The 26,362-nt window shown below is 39.5% G+C and overlaps 1 protein-coding gene across 2 annotated transcripts in view; it reads left to right on the top strand.

Annotated features, from left to right (window-relative positions):
* The window catches only part of CNTN3 (contactin 3), a 259,535-nt gene extending 251,075 nt beyond the window's left edge, over positions 1-8,460 (top strand). Inside the window, exons 20-22 of one of the 2 annotated variants that reach the window (XM_084635126.1) lie at positions 4,067-4,179; positions 6,441-6,609; positions 8,254-8,460. In XM_084635126.1, coding sequence (XP_084491252.1) covers positions 4,067-4,179; positions 6,441-6,609; positions 8,254-8,357 — 386 coding nt within the window. In that variant the 3' untranslated portion in view covers positions 8,358-8,460. The remainder of the gene's footprint in view (positions 1-4,066; positions 4,180-6,440; positions 6,610-8,253) is intronic. The other variant, XM_084635127.1, reaches the window with a different exon arrangement.
* The last annotated feature ends 17,902 nt before the right edge of the window (positions 8,461-26,362 follow it).

Below are 26,362 nucleotides of genomic sequence, written 5' to 3'. Positions count from 1 at the left end.
TGGTAGTGAGTAACGAAGGTAAATAAATTATGCTACAACAGAAGTATGTGGCAATTTAAGATTGTTTTGTATCCCTCAGATTAAGTGAAAGTAAACAGCTTTCTGCACAACTTTAGTACTCATGTAAAGAACTTTAATGTTTCAAGTCTTCTCATCTTCTCTAAGGAAAACTTTAATTCAAACATGGCTTTTTCAGAATTGCTCCAAACTTTCTACTCATGAAACATTCCTCGTCAGAGAAGAATGACCATCTTATCCCTTTCTTTTCATTCTCTACTTTCTTTTGAGCAGAACTGTTTGAAGAATTTGAAAATTCAAAAATTTCAGTGAATCGTGGACACATTTTTCATTAAAAGTTGTTGAAAATAAGTGTTCCTTTCTTCCATCAGCTCCATCAGTTTTAAGCTTTTTAATTCCCACCAATACCCCCTCAGATCTTCTTGAATAATGCACTTCTTATTGTGCATATGATTATATATGTTACAATTGCACTTCCCACATTTTAGCATACAACCTCTAAGATATTAGTTAATATTAACCTCTAACATGAAACATACAAGTGACATACCATAGTCATGGATCATGAGAGTTCAACTTCACAATCTATATAATGGTCAATGTTCTCTTCATAATCACTGCATTATGCCTAACGCTAATGTTCCTCAACCTTTTCAGGCTGGCAAGTCCTTATTCAAAGAAAAAAAAATGTGCCCCCCTTCATATCTTATAAAAGTAAGAGTAAAAAGACAGTGTTTCAGTGCTAAGCCTATATAAATGTATTTGTGGGTGTTTTGCGAGGTTGACAGAAAACTTGACTTGCATGGGTAAGGCTGTTCAGAGAAGGGGGAAAGCAAGATTTTCTTTGCATTAGATTGTTATAAAGTTTGCCTCACAACTCCAGTGATTGATTGCTTCTGGGGGTCTGAAAGCACCGGTTAAAAACACTGCTGTAAGCCATACTAAATTGTTTCCATTGCAGGTTCTGTATCAACCACCTTTGAAAATATGTTTCCCCTTGTTAAATATTATGCACACTTTCATATTTCGAAGAGAGTATCATCACTTTTTTTTTAACCTTGCAAGAGTATCACTGAAGGTGACTTCCTAGCAAAGGCTGTTAAAACTTGCCCTAATAGCTTCATTGTTTTCAATCCCATCAGGCAGAACTAAAAGCAGAGGTGCAATATATTGATCCATCAGAGCAACTCCCCTATTTTAATTCCCATAAATCTAATGGTAAAATTCATTTTGTGTCACCATGCCAGGAATAAACCTAATTAAAACTCTCTGAGGGAAAGTCAACCAGTCACATTTCATTTTTAATAGGTTTCAGTTCAGCATGGGACTCATAATTCCCATCATGGTCAATTATCTCACAGTTGGTCTATAATGATTAGATGCTCTCTCTTAATTGAAACTTCTTGATGTGGTATAGAGAGATGCAAATATAAGTTTCTGTATAGGCTTGGCAACTGGTAAAGAAGGTCCTGAAATGAAGCAAGAAGGAATCAGTTATTGTAATATCTCCTGCAGCAGAATACTCCTGTTTAGGTTATCATGTTACTGTCCTAGCCATTGGAGAGGCAGAAATCGTTTTCAAACGACCATAGTTCTATTAATTATAAACTTAACATAAAGCTAGTAAGCTGTGAATTCAGCTTATAGAGGTTGGGTTAAGTCAAGGACATTGTGCAAGGGAACATTTTAGTTATTTGCATAGGAGAGAAGTCAGTGGAATAGTGGACTAAAACTATCACATTCCAAACACTGGCTGTTGGACGTTAACTGTTTTGGGGAGAATTAATTTTTCTTCAGAAAAAAGCGTTTTGAATTTTTTCAGTAAGTTATAGTCTGTTTATCCCAAATATTTGACAGAATATTTTTGCAACATATTTTAGGTTTAAACATTACATTGTGCATTTATCTTTATGCGAATTAATAGTTTTAAACCAAAAATCAAGAATGGCTGTTCTGCCTTAAAAAGCTTGAATTATGCAAAAGTTCAGATAAACAACTGTGCAAGTCTTCACTCATAGACCCAAATGATAAAACAATTTAACATTTTTTAATTACTTGCAATTTTTATAAAATTCATTAGAACATATGTTCTGCACTGAAGGCCTAATTCAGCAAGGTACTTAAGCATGTAACTAACTTTAAGTATATCAGTGGTCCTGGTGAAGTCAGTGGAACTATTCACATGCTTGGAGGTGGGCAAAATTTGTCATGCAATTTTTTGTGTGTGTGCACAAAATGCAGGTTCCAGTTGTTTCAGGTCATGAAAGAATTCATCGATTTGGGTCAATTTTGGCAAATTGTTTTGGTCAAATAAAAAAAATCAGAAATGTCAAAACACTTCATATTGGCATTTCTGAAACAAAATATTTTGATTTTTTTGTCTTGGAAAGAGGTTTTGTTTTGGAAGTTCACTCGGTTTTATTATGAAAACATTACAAAGGTTAAAACCCTCAAAAATGAAATGTTCTGTTCTGAGTCACACAAAACATTTCATTTGATCTGAAATAATACTTTTTTTTACTTTTCTAATGTCAGTGGATATTTTTTAAATTGTTTCTGTTGATCCAGTTCAGCAAATTTCTTTTTTTTTTGGTTCATCCACTGAACCAAAAAATTGATTATTAGCCCATCTATACTTGTGAGTTACTTCGGTAAGTCAAGTGGTAGAGGCCTATGATTCATGCATAATTATTGTGTATTTTTCCACTTGTTTGCAGATGTCATATTACTATTTTGCTATGAGTTTAAAGGAACAATTTATTTATTCTCAAATCCAATCTTAATATCAATGTGTGAGAACTACAAAAATACGCTATAACACTCAGCTCTCGGGTATAAAAAACTTTATTTGACAAACTCCTTTTATATATATAGAAATTGGATATTAGTTCATCAAGGTAAATCCTACTTAGTAATCAGAGCAAGAAAAATACTGGAAAAAGAGAATATTTGCTTGACTTTTTAAAATGACTTCTCAAGCCTTATCTATACACCTTTTGTGTCTGCTTTGTCTGAACATATGTGAGGTCCAGATTTACTGATATGCATGTTCATAGAAAAATTACAAAGTTTCTTATGTGAAACAATTTTAGTTTTGTTCCAGTGAGTATTTGCACTCAAAATGCTCATACTACAAATTCCACCAAAGGTCATTACCATAGTTTGATATTGGCCGTTCTGCACCAAAGCTTAGACTTATGTTCCTTGAGCAATAGCTAACTCTATTAGCTGGCAGCTTTAGTAGGCTGTTATACTTTTCAAGTGTGTTATGTGCTCAGGACAAGATTTTCAGAGATGACTGGTGACTCCAGATGCCTCATTCTTTAGGTTCACAACTCGAGACACTAAGGGATCCTGATTTTCAGAGGTTGTGAGCTTGTTTTTGAATATCTGGGCCCTTCGAGTTGTCTCAAAAATTTGGGCACCCAACATTTACTAGTCCTTTTTGAAAATCTTGGCCTTATCCTGTCAGGGATCAGAGAGAATACTATGTGATTTATCTGACCAATGACCAGTCTGACTGCAGCTCTAATGAGAATTATTGAAAACTTACAAATAACTCTTCATAATCATACCACAGAGTTAAAAAAAAAGTAGCAAAAGAAATATCAAATACTTTTGCCATAACCAATAAATTCAAATAAAGAAAGACTAAATTTGTCAAACAAGTTATTCATTGCAAAATATTTGTAGTCTTAACAAAATGTTAAAGATGTAAAAGGTCTGTATCATCATTCCACTTACTATAATTTGTTCTAATTCATTATTTTTATATCTTGATACAAAAGCTTTTATCTGGCCATGTTCAATGAAGGACCATAGATTAATAAGTCAGAAATAACATTTTTGCGTGTCTCTGTTTATCTCCTCTTCTGTTTTTCCAATTTAGTCTCTGAACCATACAGTCTACAAATGATGATGCTCTATTTGAGTTGCTTTTACATCTAACGTGTAATGACAGTCAATTACCTGAACTATTATTTGCTGATGTATAATAAATCACTAATGCCAAGTAAATTAAAATCATGCTTTCATTCTGTATTTCAAGCACCCAGTCAGCCTCCAAGAAACGTTATATGGAATGTTACAGATTCCAAGGTAGTACTGAACTGGGAGCAAGTGAAAGCAATGGAGAATGAATCTGAAGTAACTGGATATAAGGTAGGTAAAAACAGTATAGCTAGAGTACTTTATGGCAACACACTTTAAGCTTGTTCATTTCCAAGGCAGCAAATGTAGAGTTTAAAATGCTTGCAGATGCAGCCATTTTGCATAACTTCTGATCATGGGGTGCATGATACCACTCCCAAAAATCTTTACCGCACCTCCTTTTTGTAGCCATTGTTTATTTTATTTCCTTTGAAACAAAACAAAGTGAGCCAGATCCTTGGCTGGTGGAAATTGTCACAACTGCAATGCTGGCCCAACTGATTTAGTATTGCCATGTGTCAAACTGATAATTTCATGGCTCTTTAACTATTGTGGGAAAACTTCCACTGCCTTGATAAAACTTTTGTTGTTAATAGTATTCTAGCAGCAAACAATGTTCAGAGAGTTCTATAAATCTATATGTGCCCTGTACAGTTGCTATCTCTTTAGTTAATTACAGAGGATGCTACTACAGAGCTATATTTGTTTGCACTCCTCAATGTTATTACTGTAAACAGTACTTGTATCACACGTCTGAATTCTGGCAGCATTTTCGAACCATTCTGGGTTGTGTTAACAAGAGACTGATGGTTGGTTACAGCCTATGAAAGGCACCTGGAAAGTTAGGTCATTGGGCTTGCAGGTCATAGTTGGATTGCAAATATACATAGTCACAGATTCAACCCTAGCTCTTCTGCAGTATTTGACACAGCATTAGGTTGCCTTGGCTGTAGCTTCAATAAATACAATACAAACACCTACTACTGAAGTCTTGTTACACTGGGTAAAAGTTTTCAAAAGCACCTAAAACCCATTTTACAAAGTGACTTAGGCACTTAGAGGAGAGATCATTACCCCTGCTTCAGACTGTTTACGCCAAGTAAAAGGGCCCTGGAGCAGCATCAAGAGGCCCTGAAAGCCCCACATTTGCCAGGGGAGAATTCTCCCAGCACAGCCATTATAAAGGAAGAAAGCCATAAAATTGTTCTCCGAGGTCCACCTCGCACGAGTCGTGCTTTGAGGGACATGTCTTGGCTCAGAGGTGGGGCTGAGAGTGGGAGGGGTGTGCCAACGCTATTAAGATTCTGAGCAGTACTGTAACCTACAGGGCAACGCAGGAGGCTGTCATAATGTAGATAGTGTTGTTGTAGATGTGTTGGTCCCAGGAAGTCAGAGACACAAGGTAATATCTTTTACTGGACTGACTTCCTTTGGTGGCAAGCATTCAAGCTACATCGAGCTCTCCATCAAGACCTGAAGAAGAGCTCTGTGTAGCTCAAAAGCTTGTCTCTTTCACCAACTGAATAAAATTTGGCCCAGTAAACTTTTCCCTATAATGTAGATAGGCACTGGCAACTTATGGTGGGATGTCATGCCTACATTTCCAGTGGACTTGTGCTATTTTTTCACTCCATTCCCACCAATACCATTGGGAGTTGTGTTATTCTCGTGCAATTACCACTGGCATCCAAGGATGACTCTGAGTGCAAGAATTCGTCTGATGGATGCTATTCTGGGGGAAGCATTGGATCAACATATTCTCTGGGCTTTCAACCCGTGCTATCTTCCCAGTCAGGCCACCTACTCTGGAAGCTGTGCTGGCCAAATCCAGACCTTAAGGGAGAAAGGGGGTTGTGGGCACATTGGCCTACTGTGACACCATCACCAATAATACCCTTTCTCCTCCAAGGACAATTTTTTAACACTGGGCTGTAACCCTGGGTTACCTCAATGGAAGCCAACATAACCCAGAGCTGGATATAGCTCCCAATTTAAAATGCAACAGGACACATGCAGTTAAGTTCCATGACAGAATAATCATTCAATACTTGCTGAACTTATTCCAGTATAGCCCATAATTTCCACATTTTTATTAACTCCCTTCTCTGCGTCCCCTTTCTATTTATTGCTTGAAGTGTTTGATCTAGATAATGACAGGTTCCAAGTGGAGGGATAATTTATAGAACAATAAATTACTAAGAAACTCAAGAGAATATATTATTCATTTGTTATCATTATATATTGTGCCATTTTAGATTAAAGCTGGGATAAAAGAGCTTGATTAATGTTATCTGCTTTTATTGCCTTTCTAGATATTGAGTATAATTCTGCTACATGAAGTCAACCAAAACTGAGATTTTTTTCCCCTGTATTTTTTTTTTTAGAATTTAACCCTTTTTCAGAAAACAAAATTCAGAGCAGTACATGGTAGAAGAAACACTGCATGCAGCATCACCAAAAATTCTGTTTGTTTTTTTCTGTTGTTGTTGCAGGTTTTGTTCAGGACTAGCAATCAAAACCATGTGAATGAACTGAACACAAATACGACATCAGCAGAACTTTTACTCCCGTTCAATGAGGATTACATCATAGAAATAAAAGCAACAACTGATGGTGGAGATGGCATTAGCAGTGATCAGATCAGGATTCCCAAACTGACTAGTATGTAGTCACTGATATGAGGTGTCGTTATTTTGTCTTACAGTAATGCCTAGAAGCCTACTGATATCAGAACCCCACAGTACTAGGCACCATACATATAGCTTAGTAAGAGATGATGCATGCCATGAAGAGCTTACATTTTAAACAGGCAAAGCGTGAGGGGAAAACAGAAGTACAGAGAGGTGGAGTGATTGCACAAGACCACACGGCTTGTCAGTGGCAGAGCTGGGAAGAGAACCCAAGTCATCGGACTCCTAGATCAGTGTCCTGTCAACGCTGTGGTTCCTCTGTTGACATATTGTCTGACATTTCATTCCAAAACTTAGTGGCAAAGCGGATGCAGAAGGAGCATAAATTCTGATCTTTGTTGCTCCAGGTTGTGAGAGTCCAAGTAAGTGTCATGCTGATGCTCTGCTCAGGGTGACGTCATCTTGTTACATAAGTACCTACTATAGGTTGATCAAAGGACTGGAGAGAGGAACTCACTTGTATTCCTGGCTAGATAACCTTAACTTGAACTCCCTGGCCATCTAGAAAGAACGCAGATAGTGACAATGTTCGGAAAAGGAAGTCCCTTAAGTAACGCTAATATAGTACACTGGGAATGCTTAGGCTTTAGAGTTTCTCAACATGAAGTCAATGGGGCTTCACTGATTTACCCCAGTTGAGGATTTGGCCAAGTGTGTGCCTCCTGAAAAAAATTTATGAAAGATTTTGTTCTGCTAATGTTTTATAAAAGTTCTATACCCCGATGACAGGATACAAGACAGACATAATACCGTAAGGATCATGAACGTGACTTGAGCTTAGTTTAATTGAGTTTCACAATGCAAAGTAACGCTAACTAGCATCTGAAATTAACAGAGAAATTGTTAATCATATATACATCTGGGATTAAAGTGCTTCAACAATAGGCATTAAATGGCACCACTAATTTTATATATATATATATATATATATGTTCCCAGTATTTTGTCACACTGCCTATTTTGTTTTAGTTAACTGAATCATGATTTTGCGCCTGACATCCACAGACAGCAGTTGTGGGAACCAGTCTTTATATGAATGGAGTCCTTACTGATTAAAAGGAAAAAACCCATGCTTGTATGTTGTATGGTAATAAGTTGTTAAAAAGGAAATCAGTTAACATTCACATGTCCTTACTCATGATAAACTTCCTTCTTTTGGATAGGTAAATTACCATGTAAATTAGATAGTGTGTGTGTGTGAGAGAGAGTGAGGTTTTATATATATACATAAGTGTGTGTGTGTATGTATGTATCTTAAAAAATCAGATTTTCATTTTTCATATGGCTCTTTTTTATTTATAATCTTAAAGATGAAGACAGTTCCATGAATGCTCCTGAAATGTGAATGTATTTCAATTCTTTATAAATATTTAGAATTATTTAGTAAACCCTGCCTTGATTAGCTGAAATGAAGAACTGTAATAAATCTTATCTGTAAAATAACAGAGACCGAGATACTCAAAGGTATCTAGGTTCCTAACTCCCACTGCTTTTAATTGGAGTTGGGTACCTAAATAGCTTTGAGGATCTGTCCCAGAGTCCTTACTGGTAACATGTTTTGAGACCTCATATATATTTGCGTTAATTTAATCCCAAACTTTTTCATTTGTCACAGGTATGGATGCAAGAGGTTCTGGTGCATCAATCTGGAACGTCTACAGCTTATCCAGCTTCATACGGATAGTACCTTTCTTGACTTTTAATGCAGTGTTGTGGTGATACATTGTCATTCATTGGATACATTAAATCCGTTACTAACAAAAGTGCTTTTTAAAAAAAAAATGCAGTGGTTATGCATGGGTTTTTTTTCAACTCTGTGTTTTTAAATACTTCATATTCCATTGTAGAGGAAAGTAAAAAAAAAAAAAAAAAAAAAACCAACCCCACCATATAAAAATTCAGCAAATCCTTTTAAAGGAATCTAAAATGCCTTAATACTTGAACCAAAGGAGTTTACATAATACATTCGTCAAATCTGATGTAAATGAGAGTAAGAGTATTATGTTACAGTTTGAGAGCTTCACAGAGTCTCAGATACACCTTAGCTCTATGATGAACTCCATTTTTTTGCAGCGACACTAAATTGTTTTGAGTATGTCCCGTGTCATTGTGATAGAATAATTCTAATTCACACAAACAGAATAAAATGGATGCATATTTAACTGGAATCTAATGACAAATCTTGGACAATGAGATCTTTTAAAAGCAGTGTGTTTACCAAGTACATTCAGATAAGCTTGCATACTGTCCTTTTATATAATCTACTCTAAATCTACCAGATAATCATAGGTATTAGAGATGGAAAAGACCTAGTCCATCTCCTGTCAATGTTTTGTCCCATTTACCTTTGAAAGTCCAGGAGACAGGGTTTCCAGCACTTCTCTTGGGAGCCACACTTCAAAGGTTTTCTCTTTTTCCTCATAGTCAGCATACATTTTTATACCTCCCTTCAAGAACACAAGTTCTTTCTCTCCATTTATATGTATTTGAATTAATTATAGATTTTTTTTCTCATTCTCCTACTTCATTCATCTCTTTGCCAGGTTATTGCATACGTGTTTAGCACTATATTCTGTCTTCATAACCTGATCTCTCCAGGTCCCGGATCATTTTTGTTGCCCTTTTCTGAATTCCCACATCCCAAGATGTTTTGGAAAATGCAGTGCCCAGAACTGAGCACTGTATTTTAGGTGCAGATGCACCATGGCCTTATAGAAAGGTACTGTTGTCTTCCTGCTCTGGGATGTGTTTCTTCTGAATATTCAGCCCAAAATTACATTGGCCCCTTGTCTACCACATCACATTGCAAACTATGCCTGATTCAATATATGCTATTATTCCTATGCTCCCTTTTAGCATTGCTGCTACCCAGATTTCTCCTTTTGGTTGTTGAAAGGGACCTCTGTGTCTAAGCTGGGCTGGCATTCTGTAATAAATCCCATAAACATCGTATAATTCTTGGTATGACTATGGCAATAGTAGCTTTTACTAGATATATAGAAATAGATATATAGATATATATATATAAGCAAAGACTTTTTGTCCTTGTTATTACAGAGATTGTTCTAAATCTATGTGTTCCATAGCAATATATAAAAGAGATGCCAAACCTGGTACATTTGATTTTCTACATTTGCAAAGCTTAGCCAGATCATATGTTATTCTATCCTTTCAGACAGCTTTCACTCAAATAGCAAATTACACAGTGTCAGATGTTCATGTGACATAAAAATGATTTTTTTTTCAGTTTAATCTCAAAGAATTGTTACAACACAGACAAAAAATCAAAAATGTCAACCTCAAGTGAACCAAGATCAGTAAAATTCTGACATCACTGTAGTAATGTTTTAATATGCATTCAGATATCAAATTCATATTAATATAACACACAAACTATTTTGCTAGCTATCCAAGCAAGATCTGTATATACTGTACATACATAGTAAAAACATGAATGGCTAGTTGTTTTTCAATATGGCTAACCATTGACATTTCTAAACAGCCACACATGGGGGGAAACAGACATTCCTAGTAAATATATAGTTCAGTTTCATGCAATGAAAGGTGAACCTTTCTATTCTTGTTTAAGAAATTCTGCAGTGTCATTTTCATGATTATTCTAGTGCATTATTTAACTTTGTTATATATCTCCATGAGATATGTACTGAGTATCTTGTTTCATATTGAAAAGTATGAAATTTATCCTTAAACTTTCAGTTGTGTGTGTATCCTATGGTTATCTGTATGCATTTTTTTCTATTATTCTAATAAAATATTTATAACATTAAGCAATATTGGAATATTTCAGAATATGTTGCCCTCTCAATATCACATATTTGTACTCAGAAGAGCACATTGTAAAGAAGTCCAACCACAACGCTTGCCTATATTCTTAGCAGCATTCCTGCTAACTGCCAGTTCTCTATTTTTTCCCCATATCTGCTCTTATGAGGCCGGATCCAAAGGGTATATAAGTCAACAGAAAGATTCTCATTGACTTTACTAGGTTTACGTACTCTTTTCATACGTTTCTTATACTGTAATATAGATCTGCCTGGGCCCATTTCCTTAAACATTTAGTCCTTAAACTTGTGTTAGTTTTTGATGACTCTCCACTTCCCTTCCTAATATTTTATTTTCAAGGGAGGCAGTCTTGCCTAGAAGATAGAGCAATAGATTGGCACTCAGAACACCTGAGTTTATTTCCAGCCCTTCTATTGCTTGGTGAATGATGCTGAGCAAGTCACATCACCTAGCTGTGCCTCAGTTTATCCATCTGTAAAATTAAAATGATACCTCCTTTGTAAAGCACTTTGAGATCCCCAGATAAACTGTATTATAGAGGAGCTAAGAATTTATTATTATACATTATTATTATTTAAAGATATGGAATGTGTACTGAAATGCAAAGAAGTGACAGCCCTTTTATATCCCTAAGTGCCACCAGCAACAAAGTATCCATTTTTGGCATGCAAGACATGCAGAGTTGGGGGACAGAAGCTAGATTTACTGTTTGAAGACTCCAGTCCTGTAAACAGGGATGTGAGTAGCTTTACTGTCCCACTAAGTTCATAAATGTTGTGTTTTCATTCTTTTCCACTCCCTTCTTTAGTTTCTTATCTTCCCTCCCCAAGCTGCATTTGCTCATATTTTGATCCTTCTCCCTATCTCAGCAATAGCAAGACCTGTTTGCGTGGCTTCTGCTCAGAAAATTCAGCTGCTCCTTCTCAAGCCAAACTAAAGGAAAATCCAACCTGGGCTTTTCTGCCATTTAAACCTTATGTTCAAAATGGCATTCGGCACAGCTAGGCAATGTTACTAAGAAGAACGCATGGTCTTCATATCCTGCCAGTTGCTTCTAAATCCAACATATTCTCAGTCTACTAAAAGAGCCAATTATGAACCAAATAAGAGTATGTGACCTCTACCCATGTAGTGTATAGCTGTTCCAAATGGTGCAAGCTTGTATGACAGGAAATCAAAAGGCAACGTAGAGGCCATTTTCTTGGATGAGCAAGTTTTTGAATCCTGTTCCTAGGATTGTGAATTGGCAAGTACGTTTGTGATGAATGAGATCCAAAAGAGCCTTTGCACCATGGTTTCCCAAAGGCTCTGATGAATCTTTGTTTAAGCTGGACTCCATTTGTGAAACTGCACCTTAGCTCAAGAGTCTGGCAAGGTTAATATTTATTTATCCAAGCAGGACTCACTTCGATATGCAATATGGGGTGGGAAAATAGCATTTGTTGGGGTCTTCAGGAAAGTATTTCAGAGAAGAAGAAATGGTCAGTGATGGTAAATGTAACAATATGTGAAAAAAAGCCACATCTCAGTCTATTTCGAAATATTTCATACAGTTGGCCAAATTGCTGTCCTGACTTTAACCAGGTTCTACACACCTTCCATGTTGTAGACCACTATTTAAAAATCTATCCTATAGGAATTACATTAAAGAACATGGAAAATTATTCATATGATTTATGTAAAATGGTTGATATCACTGTGTGACTACGAAGGGTGAATGCGAAAGTGTTTCTGCTTTTTTATTGGTAAGAAGGGGGGGGAAGCATTTACAAAGAAACTAGCCAATTCTACATTATATCAATAATTCCAAGATGGTGCAAATGATGAATCATTTGAAGCCCCATCAGTGGAGCATAGTTAGTTTGAGTGGTAGCTATAAAACAGAAATCTATTATAAATAGCATCATTTAAACATTAATTTGTATTCATTTAGGCAGCATGTAGCATGGGTGGGGGGAATAGCTGTCCATCCTGTTGTATCCTTGTACTGTAGTTAATTATTCCAAAACATTATACCGAAGCCAAAAGAAGCATTGAAAAATAGAATGCCCAGTGCAATGGAGTCCTGACCCATGAGTGGTCCATGATCTATCCATTAGGCCACACTGCCTCCCTAGAACGCTATGGTAATACAAATCAACAATAATAAAGGAGCTGGGGAGGTTGGCCAAAGCTCTGAAAGATAAATCCAAGTCTTTATTTCAGTCTGCAAAACAGAGTCTCGAAGACGGGTCCTGAAACAAAGACCGCTGAGCAGCAACAACTCAGCTCTGGCATCACAAACACAGGCTCTTGGAGTTCTTTCAACTTTGCCAAAGGAATATGTCAGCTTTTAGGCCCTACTACACATGCCCATGCTTTGATATGCAGGTGTTATAAGCATGGAAGCAAATCTGTATTGTAACTATGTAGTCACAGACCTAACAATCACTATGCCATGCTTGAAGTGTTTAGATTGCATGGTGTGCAGGACAGCGGTAACCTTAGCCATCAAAATACGGCATCTATGTTAGGTGTCTGAATAGTGTCCCTTTCTTTAGAAACTGTTAATGAAGTACAGTAGCAAGAGGCACTGCTAGAAAGTCTTAATTCATTTGTTTTTAGGCTTCAGACTTTTGAGGGAATGTGTTTTAAGTTGTCATTATATAAAATGTGCCCGTATCTCTGTGTAAACGACACATACAAATTAGGGGTGGAAAAAACTCCAAGTTTCCAGTTCAGATTTAATTGAAAAAAAAAATGGTAGTGGACCACTTCTCCCAGTTCACAGCTGTGTGAATCTGGCATAATTCCCTTGAAATCAATTACTGTAGTTACTACATATTTACACAGGTGCAACACAGGAGGCTTTGGTCCAAAATCTCTAAGCCCTGCACCAGCATCCTACCAAGGTTCTCCTTGTAAACCCTGTTCCTGCTCAGTCTAAGGGTCTTGTTCATGGGTCCTGTCCAAGCTCGGATTTATCTGCGGGAACTTAAATCCCACATTTCATTCTCAGACAGTTTGCTCTGTCAGATGTGTGGTTGGAAAGTTAGGCTCTTTCTGAATACAAAATAAGTTGAAAACTAATATCGTGTTAGCCATAAGAAATAGCGGAGATCTACATTTTCAACTTTTCTCCAAGCACCAGTAAGTGCATCACCTTTGACTTGCTGGATGAGATTTTCAAAGCTGCCTTAGGCAATTGGATGCCCAATTCTCATTAACGTCATAGGGGATGGACGTCCGAACCCCTTAGTGTGCATTCCTATATATATATATATATATCGATGGAGACTTTCAAAGCTGCCAGACACAAGGCTGTGGCATTCCCTAGGAATGGATTGCATCCTCTCCACAATGAGCCTCCCTCTTAAGGACGTAACCATGGTCTCATGGATAGCAGTACAGCCACCGGCTTGCCAGGCCAACACGGGATTGTTTTGTAGCAATAGTTTTCATTTTACATGCCTAGCCAAGTTTGTCAGTGCAGCACATTCACACCGACTGGCGTTTGCCAAAGGAACAAGTTCAGACACATCCACACTGTGAGCTCTGTCTATTCGAGAGGAAGAAGTTTAGTGTGCTTGTGAAATTCCCTGATAAACAAAAGTGATGGATGCCTGTAATACCCTGAATCTTTTCTCCTTAATGTCTTTTAAGGCCTGATCTAAACCTAACGGAAAGATTCACATTGACCTCTGTGGGCTTTGGATCAGGCCCTTACAGAATAATGGCAGAGCGTGTTCTTGACATTAACGAACCAATTTGCCTTTTTATATATATCTACTGAGTGCAAAGGGGTGTCTTTCCCCCATATCCAGACTGGCAAATTGTGTTTATGAAACCTTTAGTCAAAGCAATTACATTTTTCAAAAGCTAAGCCATGATCCCATAGTAATTTCAGTGGGGCGTCACATAGGATTAGGACCTTCGTGTTTAATTTCCCATTTAATTTCTCTCTTTTTATTAGTGTTTTGCTATCACCCGCCCTCCGACTGATACCCTGTACTGTATATTTACATAGAAGAGTTGACATTTCCTGTCCCCATTGTCTTGTGTTAGTTTTTCTTCCTTTTGCCTCACAATTTCTCAATAAAATCTCCTTCCCTGCAAAAGAGAATCACTAGTTCTTTCTTTAAAATTTGCTCTTCATTTGTTTGTGTGGTCTAGAATGTACTGCCTTTCCCACCCCCACCCACCTATCCTATATCTCTCACTTAAGAAACATATATTTTTCCTAACTCAAAACATCTGCTTTGGTTTTGTTGTTGTTTGTTTGTTGACTTCTCTTTTATTGAGACTACTTTCATTGTAAGAATACGATAACAAAGGTCGTGCATGGGGAGGATTTCTTTTCCTTTTTGCACATTATAGAGAGCCAGGAAAACTTGGCCAAACTCACTTTGAATTAAATTCCTTTTCTTTCGGCGCACTTAGTCTCCTAACCACCCTAAATTTTGTAAACGTGACTGGAACTATGTCTGCATGACAATGAAGTCATTTCGTTGGCAATCTACCCATTATTAATTTAGCTCCATCAGTATGTTCGGCACTGCCCAGTACAAAGAGTAGGCATGGCTCCTGCCCCAAGGGGCTCATTATGATTTTAAGGATTGTATCCTACAAGGTGCTCAGCACCCTTCATTCCCACTGACATTTGAGGGCATGAACCAGGATGGATTCAAATGATGGACTGTACAAATGCTGAATCAAAAGGGTCTGTCAAGAGCCAGAACATGGGTAGGAATGGAGGGACAAGTGCAAGTGACAAAAACATAATAGAATAGCTGCAGTGATGGTGGAAGAGACATGAGAGGGTTTGGGGAGGAAATATAATGGCAACTAACTGGCATAGTTATCAGTGGCTAACAAAACAGTATATTTTAAACAATTCACAACAACATGAGCCTAGTGGCAACGTGATATTTTTTCTAAGTATCAATCCACCAAATCAATTTTCAATTTTACAAGATTTATGAATCACTTAGTTTGAAAGACTTAAGGTTTCACCTTTTCTGCAGGGATGATCTTTTTGTACTTAACTTTGTTTTTCCAGTGGAATTCACCCTGTAGAGAAAGAAAGCTCCTGCAGAACAGAAGAGCTAGTTCATAGAGCCCGTGTTAAGATAAGGGTGAGGTAATGCACCTGGAATAACTGTCTGAAGTTATATCAGGTGCTTTGACTGGGGGAGATTTGCCTGCCAGTCATAACACAGGTTCACCAACCTGAGGACTCTGCTGTATATCCATCTCCTTCCTCATGACCAAGACATATGTTTACATGTGTGCTTGGCCAGAAGATTGCATTCTTTCCTTTCAGTTGTGGTTATTGACAAAGTGCTCCATGCTTTTGTCACCCTGCTTTTGGATTACTGCAGAGCAGTCTGTGTGGGGGAAAATACCATTCAGGAACTTCACACAAGTTGCTAAGAAGATCTTATGGAAAATAGAGGCATTATTTCTGTTTAACCTTGCCTGGCTGAATGTGAGAGGAGGAGTTTACTATTTAATTGGTGAGTAATGCATGTGTGCTTGGAATGATGGTGAAGTGCAGTTAATTATGGTAAGTCAATAGATTTACCCAAGGAACGTGTGCAATATGGGTTGCACCAGTGTAGGCTTCCTTATGCCATTCCACCATTGCACCTGACCTAGAGAGGACATCTCAAGGGACAAGAAGGAAGTTTGGTCACCTCTGGTCTGACACAGCCAGGAAAGGTATTCATTAAGGTCAAATCCTTAGTGAGCCCTTCATTATTGAATTTCATGTTCTTTTATTTTACATTAGAACATGAGTAAGGATCCATTATATCAGGAAATGTCATAAAAATTAAACCAAATTGAGGAAAAATAAGGAAAAACCTCTCTTTCTTTTCCCTTTTATTATATACATAATGCAATTTCCCAGATCAAGTCCTTGAAAGAGGAAGGTCTGTCAAAAGGGGGATTATGCATTTAACAAAAACTGTACCACCTGCAATCCAAGAAAAGCCATGTTAAAAACCAACAAATACAGTTACATTTTTTGTCATTAACACTTCCTAACATTGCTACTAAAATGAGGCATTTAAAGTTGCACTTGTCCTAACAGGTTTCAGAGTAACAGCCGTGTTAGTCTGTATTCGCAAAAAGAAAAGGAGGACTTGTGGCACCTTAGAGACTAACCAATTTATTTGAGCATGAGCTTTCGTGAGCTACAGCTCACTTCATCGGATGCATACCATGGAAACTGCAGCAGACTTTATATACACACAGAGAATATGAAACAATACCTCCTCCCACCCCACTGTCCTGCTGGTAATAGCTTATCTAAAGTGATCATCAAGTTGGGCCATTTCCAGCACAAATCCAGGTTTTCTCACCCTCCACCCCCCAACACAAATTCACTCTCCTGCTGGTGATAGCCCATCCAAAGTGACAACTCTCTACACAATGTGCATGATAATCAAGTTGGGCCATTTCCTGCACAAATCCAGGTTCTCTCACCCCCTCACCCCCCTCCCAAAAACCACACACACAAACTCACTATCCTGCTGGTAATAGCTCATCCAAAATGACCACTCTCCCTACAATGTGCATGATAATCAAGGTGGGCCATTTCCAGCACAAATCCAGGTTTTCTCACCCCCCCACCCCCATACACACACAAACTCACTCTCCTGCTGGTAATAGCTCATCCAAACTGACCACTCTCCAAGTTTAAATCCAAGTTAAAATAGAACATCTGGGGGAGGGGGTAGGAAAAAACAAGGGGAAATAGGCTACCTTGCATAATGACTTAGCCACTCCCAGTCTCTATTTAAGCCTAAATTAATAGTATCCAATTTGCAAATGAATTCCAATTCAGCAGAAGCAGCTGTTCTATCTCGGGGCCTCTCCTTCTGCCCCTCCACCCCCACAAACATGATACAGTTCTGTGGTGACCTAGAATCCTATTTTCGACATCTCCGACTCAAGGAATATTTCCAAAATACCTCTGAACAACATACTAATCCACAGAGGTCTCCCTACCAACACTACAGAAAGAGGAATTCTAGGTGGACTCCTCCTGAAGATCGAAACAGCAGACTGGACTTCTACATAGAGTGCTTCCGCCGACATGCAAGGGCTGAAATTGTGGAAAAGCAGCATCACTTGCCCCATAACCTCAGCCATGCAGAACGCAATGCCATCCACAGCCTCAGAAACAACTCTGACATCATAATCAAAAAGGCTGATAAAGGAGGTGCTGTTGTCATCATGAATAGGTCGGAATATGAACAAGAGGCTGCTCGGCAGCTCTCCGACACCACTTTCCACAAGCCATTACCCTATGATCCCGCTGAGAGTTACCAAAAGCAACTACAGCATTTGCTCAAGAAACTTCCTGAAAAAGCACAAGATCAAATCCGCACAGACACACCCCTGGAACCCCGACCTGGGATATTCTATCTACTACCCAAGATCCATAAACCTGGAAATCCTGGGCGCCCCATCATCTCAGGCATTGGCACCCTGACAGCAGGATTGTCTGGCTATGTAGACTCCCTCCTCAGGCCCTACGCTACCAGCACTCCCAGCTACCTTCGAGACACCACTGACTTCCTGAGGAAACTTCAATCCATCGGTGATCTTCCTGATAACACCATCCTGGCCACTATGGATGTAGAAGCCCTCTACACCAACATTCCACACAAAGATGGACTACAAGCCGTCAAGAACACTATCCCCGATAATGTCACGGCTAACCTGGTGGCTGAACTTTGTGACTTTGTCCTTACCCATAACTATTTTACATTTGGGGACAATGTATACCTTCAGATCAGCGGCACTGCTATGGGTACCCGCATGGCCCCACAGTATGCCAACATTTTTATGGCTGATTTAGAACAACGCTTCCTCAGCTCTCGTCCCCTAAAGCCCCTACTCTACTTGCGCTATATTGATGACATCTTCATCATCTAGACCCATGGAAAAGAAGCCCTTGAGGAATTCCACCATGATTTCAACAATTTCCATCCCACCATCAACCTCAGCCTGGTCCAGTCCACACAAGAGATCCACTTCCTGGACACTACAGTGCTCATAAACAATGGTCACATAAACACCACCCTATACCGGAAACCTACTGACCACTATTCCTACCTGCATGCCTCCAGCTTTCACCCGGACCACACCACACGATCCATCATCTACAGCCAAGCTCTGCGATACAACCGCATTTGCTCCAACCCCTCAGACAGAGACAAACACCTACAAGATATCTGTCAAGCTTTCTTACAACTACAATACCCACCTGCGGAAGTAAAGAAACAGATTGATAGAGCCAGAAGTGTTCCCAGAAGTTACCTACTACAGGACAGGCCTAACAAAGAAAATAACAGAACGCCACTAGCCGTCACCTTCAGCCCCCAACTAAAACCCCTCCAACGCATTATTAAGGATCTACAACCTATCCTAAAGGATGACCCAACACTCTCACAAATCTTGGGAGACAGGCCAGTCCTTGCCTACAGACAGCCCCGCAACCTGAAGCAAATACTCACCAACAACCACATACCACACAACAGAACCACTAACCCAGGAACTTATCCTTGCAACAAAGCCCGTTGCCAACTGTGCCCACATATCTATTCAGGGGACACCATCACAGGGCCTAATAACATCAGCCACACTATCAGAGGCTCGTTCACCTGCACATCCACCAATGTGATATATGCCATCATGTGCCAGCAATGCCCCTCTGCCATTTACATTTGTCAAACTGGACAGTCTCTACGTAAAAGAATAAATGGACACAAATCAGATGTCAAGAATTATAACATTCATAAACCAGTCGGAAAACACTTCAATCTCTCTGGTCACGCAATCACAGACATTAAGGTCACTATCTTAAAACAAAAAAACTTCAAATCCAGACTCCAGCGAGAAACTGCTGAATTGGAATTCATTTGCAAATTGGATACTATTAATTTAGGCTTAAATAGAGACTGGGAGTGGCTAAGTCATTATGCAAGGTAGCCTATTTCCCCTTGTTTTTTCCTACCCCCCCCCAGATGTTCTAGTTTAACTTGGATTTAAACTTGGAGAGTGGTCAGTTTGGATGAGCTATTACCAGCAGGAGAGTGAGTTTGTGTGTGTATGGGGGTGGGGGGGTGAGAAAACCTGGATTTGTGCTGGAAATGGCCCACCTTGATTATCATGCACATTGTAGGGAGAGTGGTCACTTTGGATGAGCTATTACCAGCAGGATAGTGAGTTTGTGTGTGTGGTTTTTGGGAGGGGGGTGAGGGGGTGAGAGAACCTGGATTTGTGCAGGAAATGGCCCAACTTGATTATCATGCACATTGTGTAGAGAGTTGTCACTTTGGATGGGCTATCACCAGCAGGAGAGTGAACTTGTGTGGGGGGGTGGAGGGTGAGAAAACCTGGATTTGTGCTGGAAATGGCCCAACTTGATGATCACTTTAGATAAGCTATTACCAGCAGGACAGTGGGGTGGGAGGAGGTATTGTTTCATATTCTCTGTGTGTATATAAAGTCTGCTGCAGTTTCCACGGTATGCATCCGATGAAGTGAGCTGTAGCTCACGAAAGCTCATGCTCAAATAAATTGGTTAGTCTCTAAAGTGCCACAAGTCCTCCTTTTCTTCTTGTCATAACACTAATTATCTGTTTGATCACTAGAGTTCTCAGCTGATTGAATTCGTTCCTCTGGAGTGAGAAATGGTGATTACTTCTGTGGTCTTGAATCTGTTGCCTAGTGTAAATCCGGAGGAACTATTGAAAACAGTAAAGATGAGAATCAAGCCCTTTTGTATGTAATAGAAACAGTTTCAAGTCTTCTTAACCTTGTCTTTAGGAAAGACTATTCACTTATTCTTTCAATATAACAGAACACTTGCTAAAACGCTCACAACAAAATTATTCCAAGGGAAAATTTGAGGGGGGTGGGGGAAACCTCTAAAAAAAAAAAAAAAAACTGTAACTCGGTAAAAGCCTCTGAATTTCCTTAAGAACTAATACTAATTTATGGACTACACATTTGTTTCTTGTCTGTTAAAACTTCTGATGGCTGGTTGTGATGTACATTAATCTTTATTTGCCACCCTAAGCACAATTTTTAGCGCATCTTCCCCTCATGGATCTGTCCATCGTACCTGTAAAACTGTCCATCGTACCTGTAAAACTGACTTATCTAGCTTGGAATTCCAGCTACATTTTGATAGCCATAGTCATGCTGAATGCGTCTGTATGCCACAAAGAGTGCACTGCACTATATGGGGCCATGTGTGGATTAAGATGTCACTCAGCATACCCGTGGGCAGGGGTGTGCACAAGGGGGAGAAGCACTTTTGGAGGGGCACTTTTGGAGGAGCTCTTGAACTCTCCCCACCGTGACCCTGGGGATGGAGGAGCTCTGTGACCCGCCGCCGCCAAGTACTTGTGGATACATTTATTCAGATAGCTTCACGGCTTATGGATTTTCGTTGAAATGGTGAGTGTACAGCTATTTATTTCTATGCGTGTGGTGTATGTGCGTGTGGTGATATGGTTTAATGTGGATAACTTGTGCGTGTTTAATGTACCCCTCCAAAAGTGGTCAAATTTAAATTCCAGCGCATGCCCCTGCCCATGGGTATCAGAATCTAGAAGAATATTTGAGAAAAATAAGATACCTTTTTAAATTGATGTGAGCTTCGACTCTGGAAGTAACCCCTGTAATCAAATGAGCCTACGCATGTGGAGCAAGGTATCTCAAGATGCCAAAGTCAAACTCTGCCTGGAGTCCCTTTAGCTTCTAGGATTCCATCCCCTTTACACAGCCTTCACAAAGACAAGGCAGCATTGCACTTCCTGCATTCGGGGGCGTACAGAAACTCCTCTCTCTCTACTCCCTTGGGAGCTGTGTTTCTCCACGTGGAACTGGGAGGAAGCAGGACCAAGATTCTTACCTTACACACTGGCCAGCATAGAATCATAGAATCGTAGGACTGGAAGGGATCTCAAGAGGTCATCTAGATCAGTCCGCTGCACTCAAGGCTAGACCATCCCTGACAGGTGTTTGTCTAACCTGCCCTTAAAAATCTCCAATGATGGAGATTCCACAACCTCCCTAGACAATTTATTCCAGTGCTTAACTACCCCAACAACTGGGAAGTTTTTCCTAATGTCCTACCTAAACCATCCTTGCTGCAATTGCTTCTTGTCCCAGAGATTGAGAACAATTTTTCTCCCTCTGCCTTGTAGCAATCTTTTATGTACTTGAAAATTGTTCTCATGTCCCCTCTCAGTCTTCTCTTCTCCAGAGTAAACAAACCCAGTTTTTTCAGTCTTCCCTCATAGGTCATGTTTTCTAGACTTCTAATAATTTTTGTTGCTCTTCTCTTGACTTTCTCCAATTTGTCCACATCTTTCCTGAAATGTGGCACCCACAACTGGACACAATACTCCAGTTGAGGCCTAATCAGTGTGGAATGGAGCAGAAGAATGACTTCACACCTGCTAATACATTCCAGAATGGTGTTTACTTTTTTTGCAACAGTGTTACACTGTTGACTCATACTTAGCTTGTGATCCACTATGACCCCCAAATCCCTTTCGGCAGTACTCCTTCCTAGGCAATCATTTCCCATTTTGTATGTGTGCAAATGATTGTTCCTTCCTAAGGGGAGTACTTTGCATTTGTCCTTACTGAATTTCATCCTATTTACTTCAGGCCTTTTCTCCAGTTTGTCCAGATCATTCTGAAGTTTAATCCTATCCTGAAAAAAAACTTGCAACCCCTCCCAGCTTGGTGTCATCTACAAACTTTATAAGTGTACTCTCTATGACATTATCTAAATCACTGCTGAACATATTGAACAGAACTGGACCCAGAACTGATCCCTGCAGGACCGCACTTAATATGCCCTTCCAGCTTGACTGTGAACCACTGATAACTACTCTTTGGGAATGGTTTTCCAATTGTGATGCACCCACCTTGTAGTAGCTCCACCTAGGTTGTATTTTCCTAGTTGGTTTATGAGACGGTCATGTGAGACAGAATCAAAAGCCTTAGTGAAGTCAAGACTTACCACATCTAACGCTTCCTGCCATCCACAAGTGGGATCAATGAGCAGGAGAGATGCTGCAGCCTATAAAGGGGTGGAATAGTGATCCAGGCAGCTTCAGAAAGCTTTCCCCTTTTCTGCAAAATAGTCCTTTGTGCTTCCACAGGGTCCATTCTGCCCCTTACAATGGTTTGTGCCAAGCCGGCACAATCTAGCCTGCAAAACAGCGACTTTACCACTTAATCCAGACTCCTCCCATTCCAAATGCAATAGCACAGTACCTCCATTGTGTGCGTGGGCCCTTATAATGGTATATCTCTGCTGAACGCTGGCATTATTATGTATGAATTTCAAGTGTCCTTACTGAGGTTTTAGGCTCAATGCATCACACAATATTTCAAATGTCTTTACATAAAAGGTTAATGAGGAATAAAAAGTGCTGGACACTGACTTCTGTCTAATCTCTCTCCTCCCCATTCTCACCACCTGAGCTGCTTTTGCTGTTGGCATTATTCTACAGAAGAATAATTAGCATTTTAAGATGAGGAATTCATTGGCAACATCATTTCATTAGAGGAGTTACTGATAACCAGTCTAACTCAAATTATTCCTTTTCTGTGATGGAACTGTTTGGCAATTATGCTTGAAAAGGGCCGTGTTAGATACTGAAGAGAGAGACTGGTGGTATGACTGGGATGTTAAACAAAATGCCTTTGCTCAGTGGTCGTGCTGTTTAAACAAGAGGGAAAAAGAAAGCAGGGCTGATTCTTCAACCGAAGGATGTACAATAATGCCCTTATCTGTCAAACTAGTGAATCTTGGAATTAGTGAATTCATTTGGAAACCTATCCACTGTGCTGGGTTACTCATCTATGAGTATGTTTGGGCATAATCGACTATCAGAACAATTTCAATGTAGGGAATTTTTCTGAAATACCTTCATTCTATAATGTCATATGAATTTATTGTCCTGTTTGGTACCATGTTATTTTATACAGTCAAGATCACTTACAAGAGACAAAGCAAGGCAAATTCTGCTTTCAGTTATATGATGCAAATCCAGAATCACTCCCAGTTACAATAAAAGAAGTTACCTCACCCACCTTCTCTCTCTAATATCCTGGGACCGACATTAGTCATACATACAAGTCTGCCAATGTCTAAATAATGAATACCTGAGTCTAAAAGCACATCAGAGATGCCTTTATCTTTCTGAAAGGAAGGGAAGAGCTGAAGGGATAAAAACCGAGTCAATCTACAACAGCACACTGTCTCCTTCAAAAACACTGAGGATTAAAGCATTAATACGGATTTTTACATGTAAAAGGATGAATTCAAATCCCAAATAAATATACATCCTGTAACTTGACTTAAATGTCCCAAGGTACCATAAGATATATGAGGGCTGATCCTGCACCATTATAGGACCTGATCCTGCAATTGATAGCATGTGAGTGAACGGCTCTGCCTGTTTAGAGTCCCATTGACTTTGGATTAGCCTCACAATGCCAATTTTCCTCTTTTCAAGAACTATGGATGTTATCCCCTGAACTATTCAGTGCATTTTTTTCTGATAGGTTCCATGCACTCTTTGGAGTTCCGTTGAGCTACCCTCCGGTCGCTGGCTTCTCATCTAGATCATTAAGGTTTTGAAAGTTCAGTGGCTTTAACTTTATGGATGTTGAGGAGTAGCAGTTACTGAGGAAACTTGGTGCTATTTTAATTAGAAACCACGCACACACACGCAAAAGTCACTAATTTGGATGCCTCCATTTTGGAGTGCTCGTCCTGAGCCACTTAAAAGGGACCTGTATTTTCAGAGTGTAAGTGCTCCACTTTCTGAAAGTCAGGCTCCTTCAAGGCAGGTATCCAGAATTATTGATCACGTTTAAAACAATTTACCCACATAGAAAAACTTACCAGAAACTGGTTTGTAGCCATTGCCCAGCAACTATAAATGTTCATATCAACTGTGCAGTTCTTTCCACTTATAAATTGCCATAATTCTTGTGCAAAATTGAAATTGAATTGTTTATACTGGAAATTTGGATTCTCTTTTCTCCATCCAAGTTTCCTTTGGAATAATTGCCATGGGTGTTTTTAGTAAGTATCTTCTTACTCTTTAGAAGGATAAACTGATTGGCTCTTAGAGGAAAGTTTGATCAAACAAAAATCCTTTATCCTAGAAGCACAAAGAAACTTTATAATAAAACAAGATAAGCTAGAAGTTTGCATTTCTACCACATGGATATGCTTGTAAAGGAACTGTAAAAAAATGATCTTGGAGTCTTTTAGCTAGTAGCTAGTAGAAGAGAAAAGAGACAAGACTGGCAATCAAGTTAACTTATAATGTATTTAAATTAAAGTTCCAGAGTTTTCAGGATTTTCTGTCTGCAGGGGAAGCTTCTGTTGAAACCATTTTCAAATACAAGAGAAAAAAGAATAAAGTATCTCCAGATAGCCCAGGGATAGCACTTCCATGAAAGCAGCAGAACAGGTAAGATTCCAAGCAGCTTCTATTAACTAAGCTGTGGATTCAAATCAAAGCTTGAGAGCACAAGGAAATTCTGAGCACTGATGGGTTTTCCCCCCTTTGCTTATTCTACGATTGGTAGAATTATATTAGTTTAGAACTAGCGATGGGTCCAAGCTGCCTAGCAAGGAGCCAGCCTTAGATTAGAACTGTCCCAACTTGCTTCTCCTTGACAAGTCCTCACAGGGCTCCTGAGGAAGAAGCAGCCAAAATTATGCAGCCAGCACTCTCTGAAAGCAAGAAGCTCTCACAAGCCCCCCATGTGAGTCCTTCTGTGTGTTCCTCAGCTCTAACTGGGGAACTAGCATAACATTCTAATAGGATTAATAAAAGCTTTGATTGACCTGAATGGTAAATATGAGAGCTGGATGTAAAATTTCAAAGAGTGAAAGAAGGGAAACATTTTCCAAACAACATTTCACAAAAGACGTGCCTCCTTTTGTTTGGACCGGCTCTAGTAAGTATTGACTAACTCAGCGCTAAGTTCTCCACATACATTTATACCTGACAACCTGTTGCTGAGACACCCGCTCACATACCGTTTATGTTTCAACTTCAAACAGCCCTCAGCAAGGAGGAGAACTGTCCATTCCACAATGAATTAGTTGTCCAACCAAGAAGTGGTAAGAAAAGACAAGGCCTAAATATAGACCGGTCCGGTAAAGGCTTGGTTGAAAAAAATGAGGCTTGCACCATGTTTTAAAAGCTAACCAACTCTGGCTTCTCTAGTGAATTCCCTCCACCCTGAATACCCTGCTGCCAGTCCTTAAGAGTACATAAATAGGGGCTCTCAACAGCGCCTCTGCCAGGCAGTGATGATTGTTTATATGGCAAGAGGTGGTTTCTAAAGTCCAGAGCCTCAAAGGTGTTTAGGCACCTACCTCCCATTGAAAACAGTTGAAAACAATAGGAGCGAGGTGCCCAAATAGCAGGGGGGAAAGTGAGCTGGTATGGGCTGGTACAGCATACCGGTAAGAGGCCAGTACCGGCCCGTACACAGCCCACGTTAAAGCGCGGCAGGAGCAATGCTTTAATGTCCCTGCCCGTTTTGCCTCCCCTGTTGGCGGCTCTGAAGGTAGGAGCCCTATCAGCTGGGCTGCCGACGGCTTTCCAGAGTCAAAGCAATTGCATGCACATCAAACCAGTCTATTAAGCTGGAGGGTTGCCTTTTCCTGCACTGGCTGAAGCTCCCAAGTGGTCTAACTTTGGAAGATGAACATCAGTCTTGATGGTATTTTAAAACAGAAGCTAATATTTGAGATGTGCCTGAACCAACCCATCTGATCTGAACGTCGAGTCTGGAATCAGATCCAGACCTAGCGGATGGGATAATTTATTCTATGCATATAGCATGTATTAGTTTACCCTGTGCCT

The sequence above is a fragment of the Lepidochelys olivacea genome (genome assembly GCF_965140295.1).
Source record: "Lepidochelys olivacea isolate rLepOli2 genome assembly, chromosome: 7".
Taxonomy (NCBI): Eukaryota; Metazoa; Chordata; order Testudines; family Cheloniidae; genus Lepidochelys; species Lepidochelys olivacea.
This window is presented reverse-complemented; position numbering and strand designations above follow the sequence as displayed.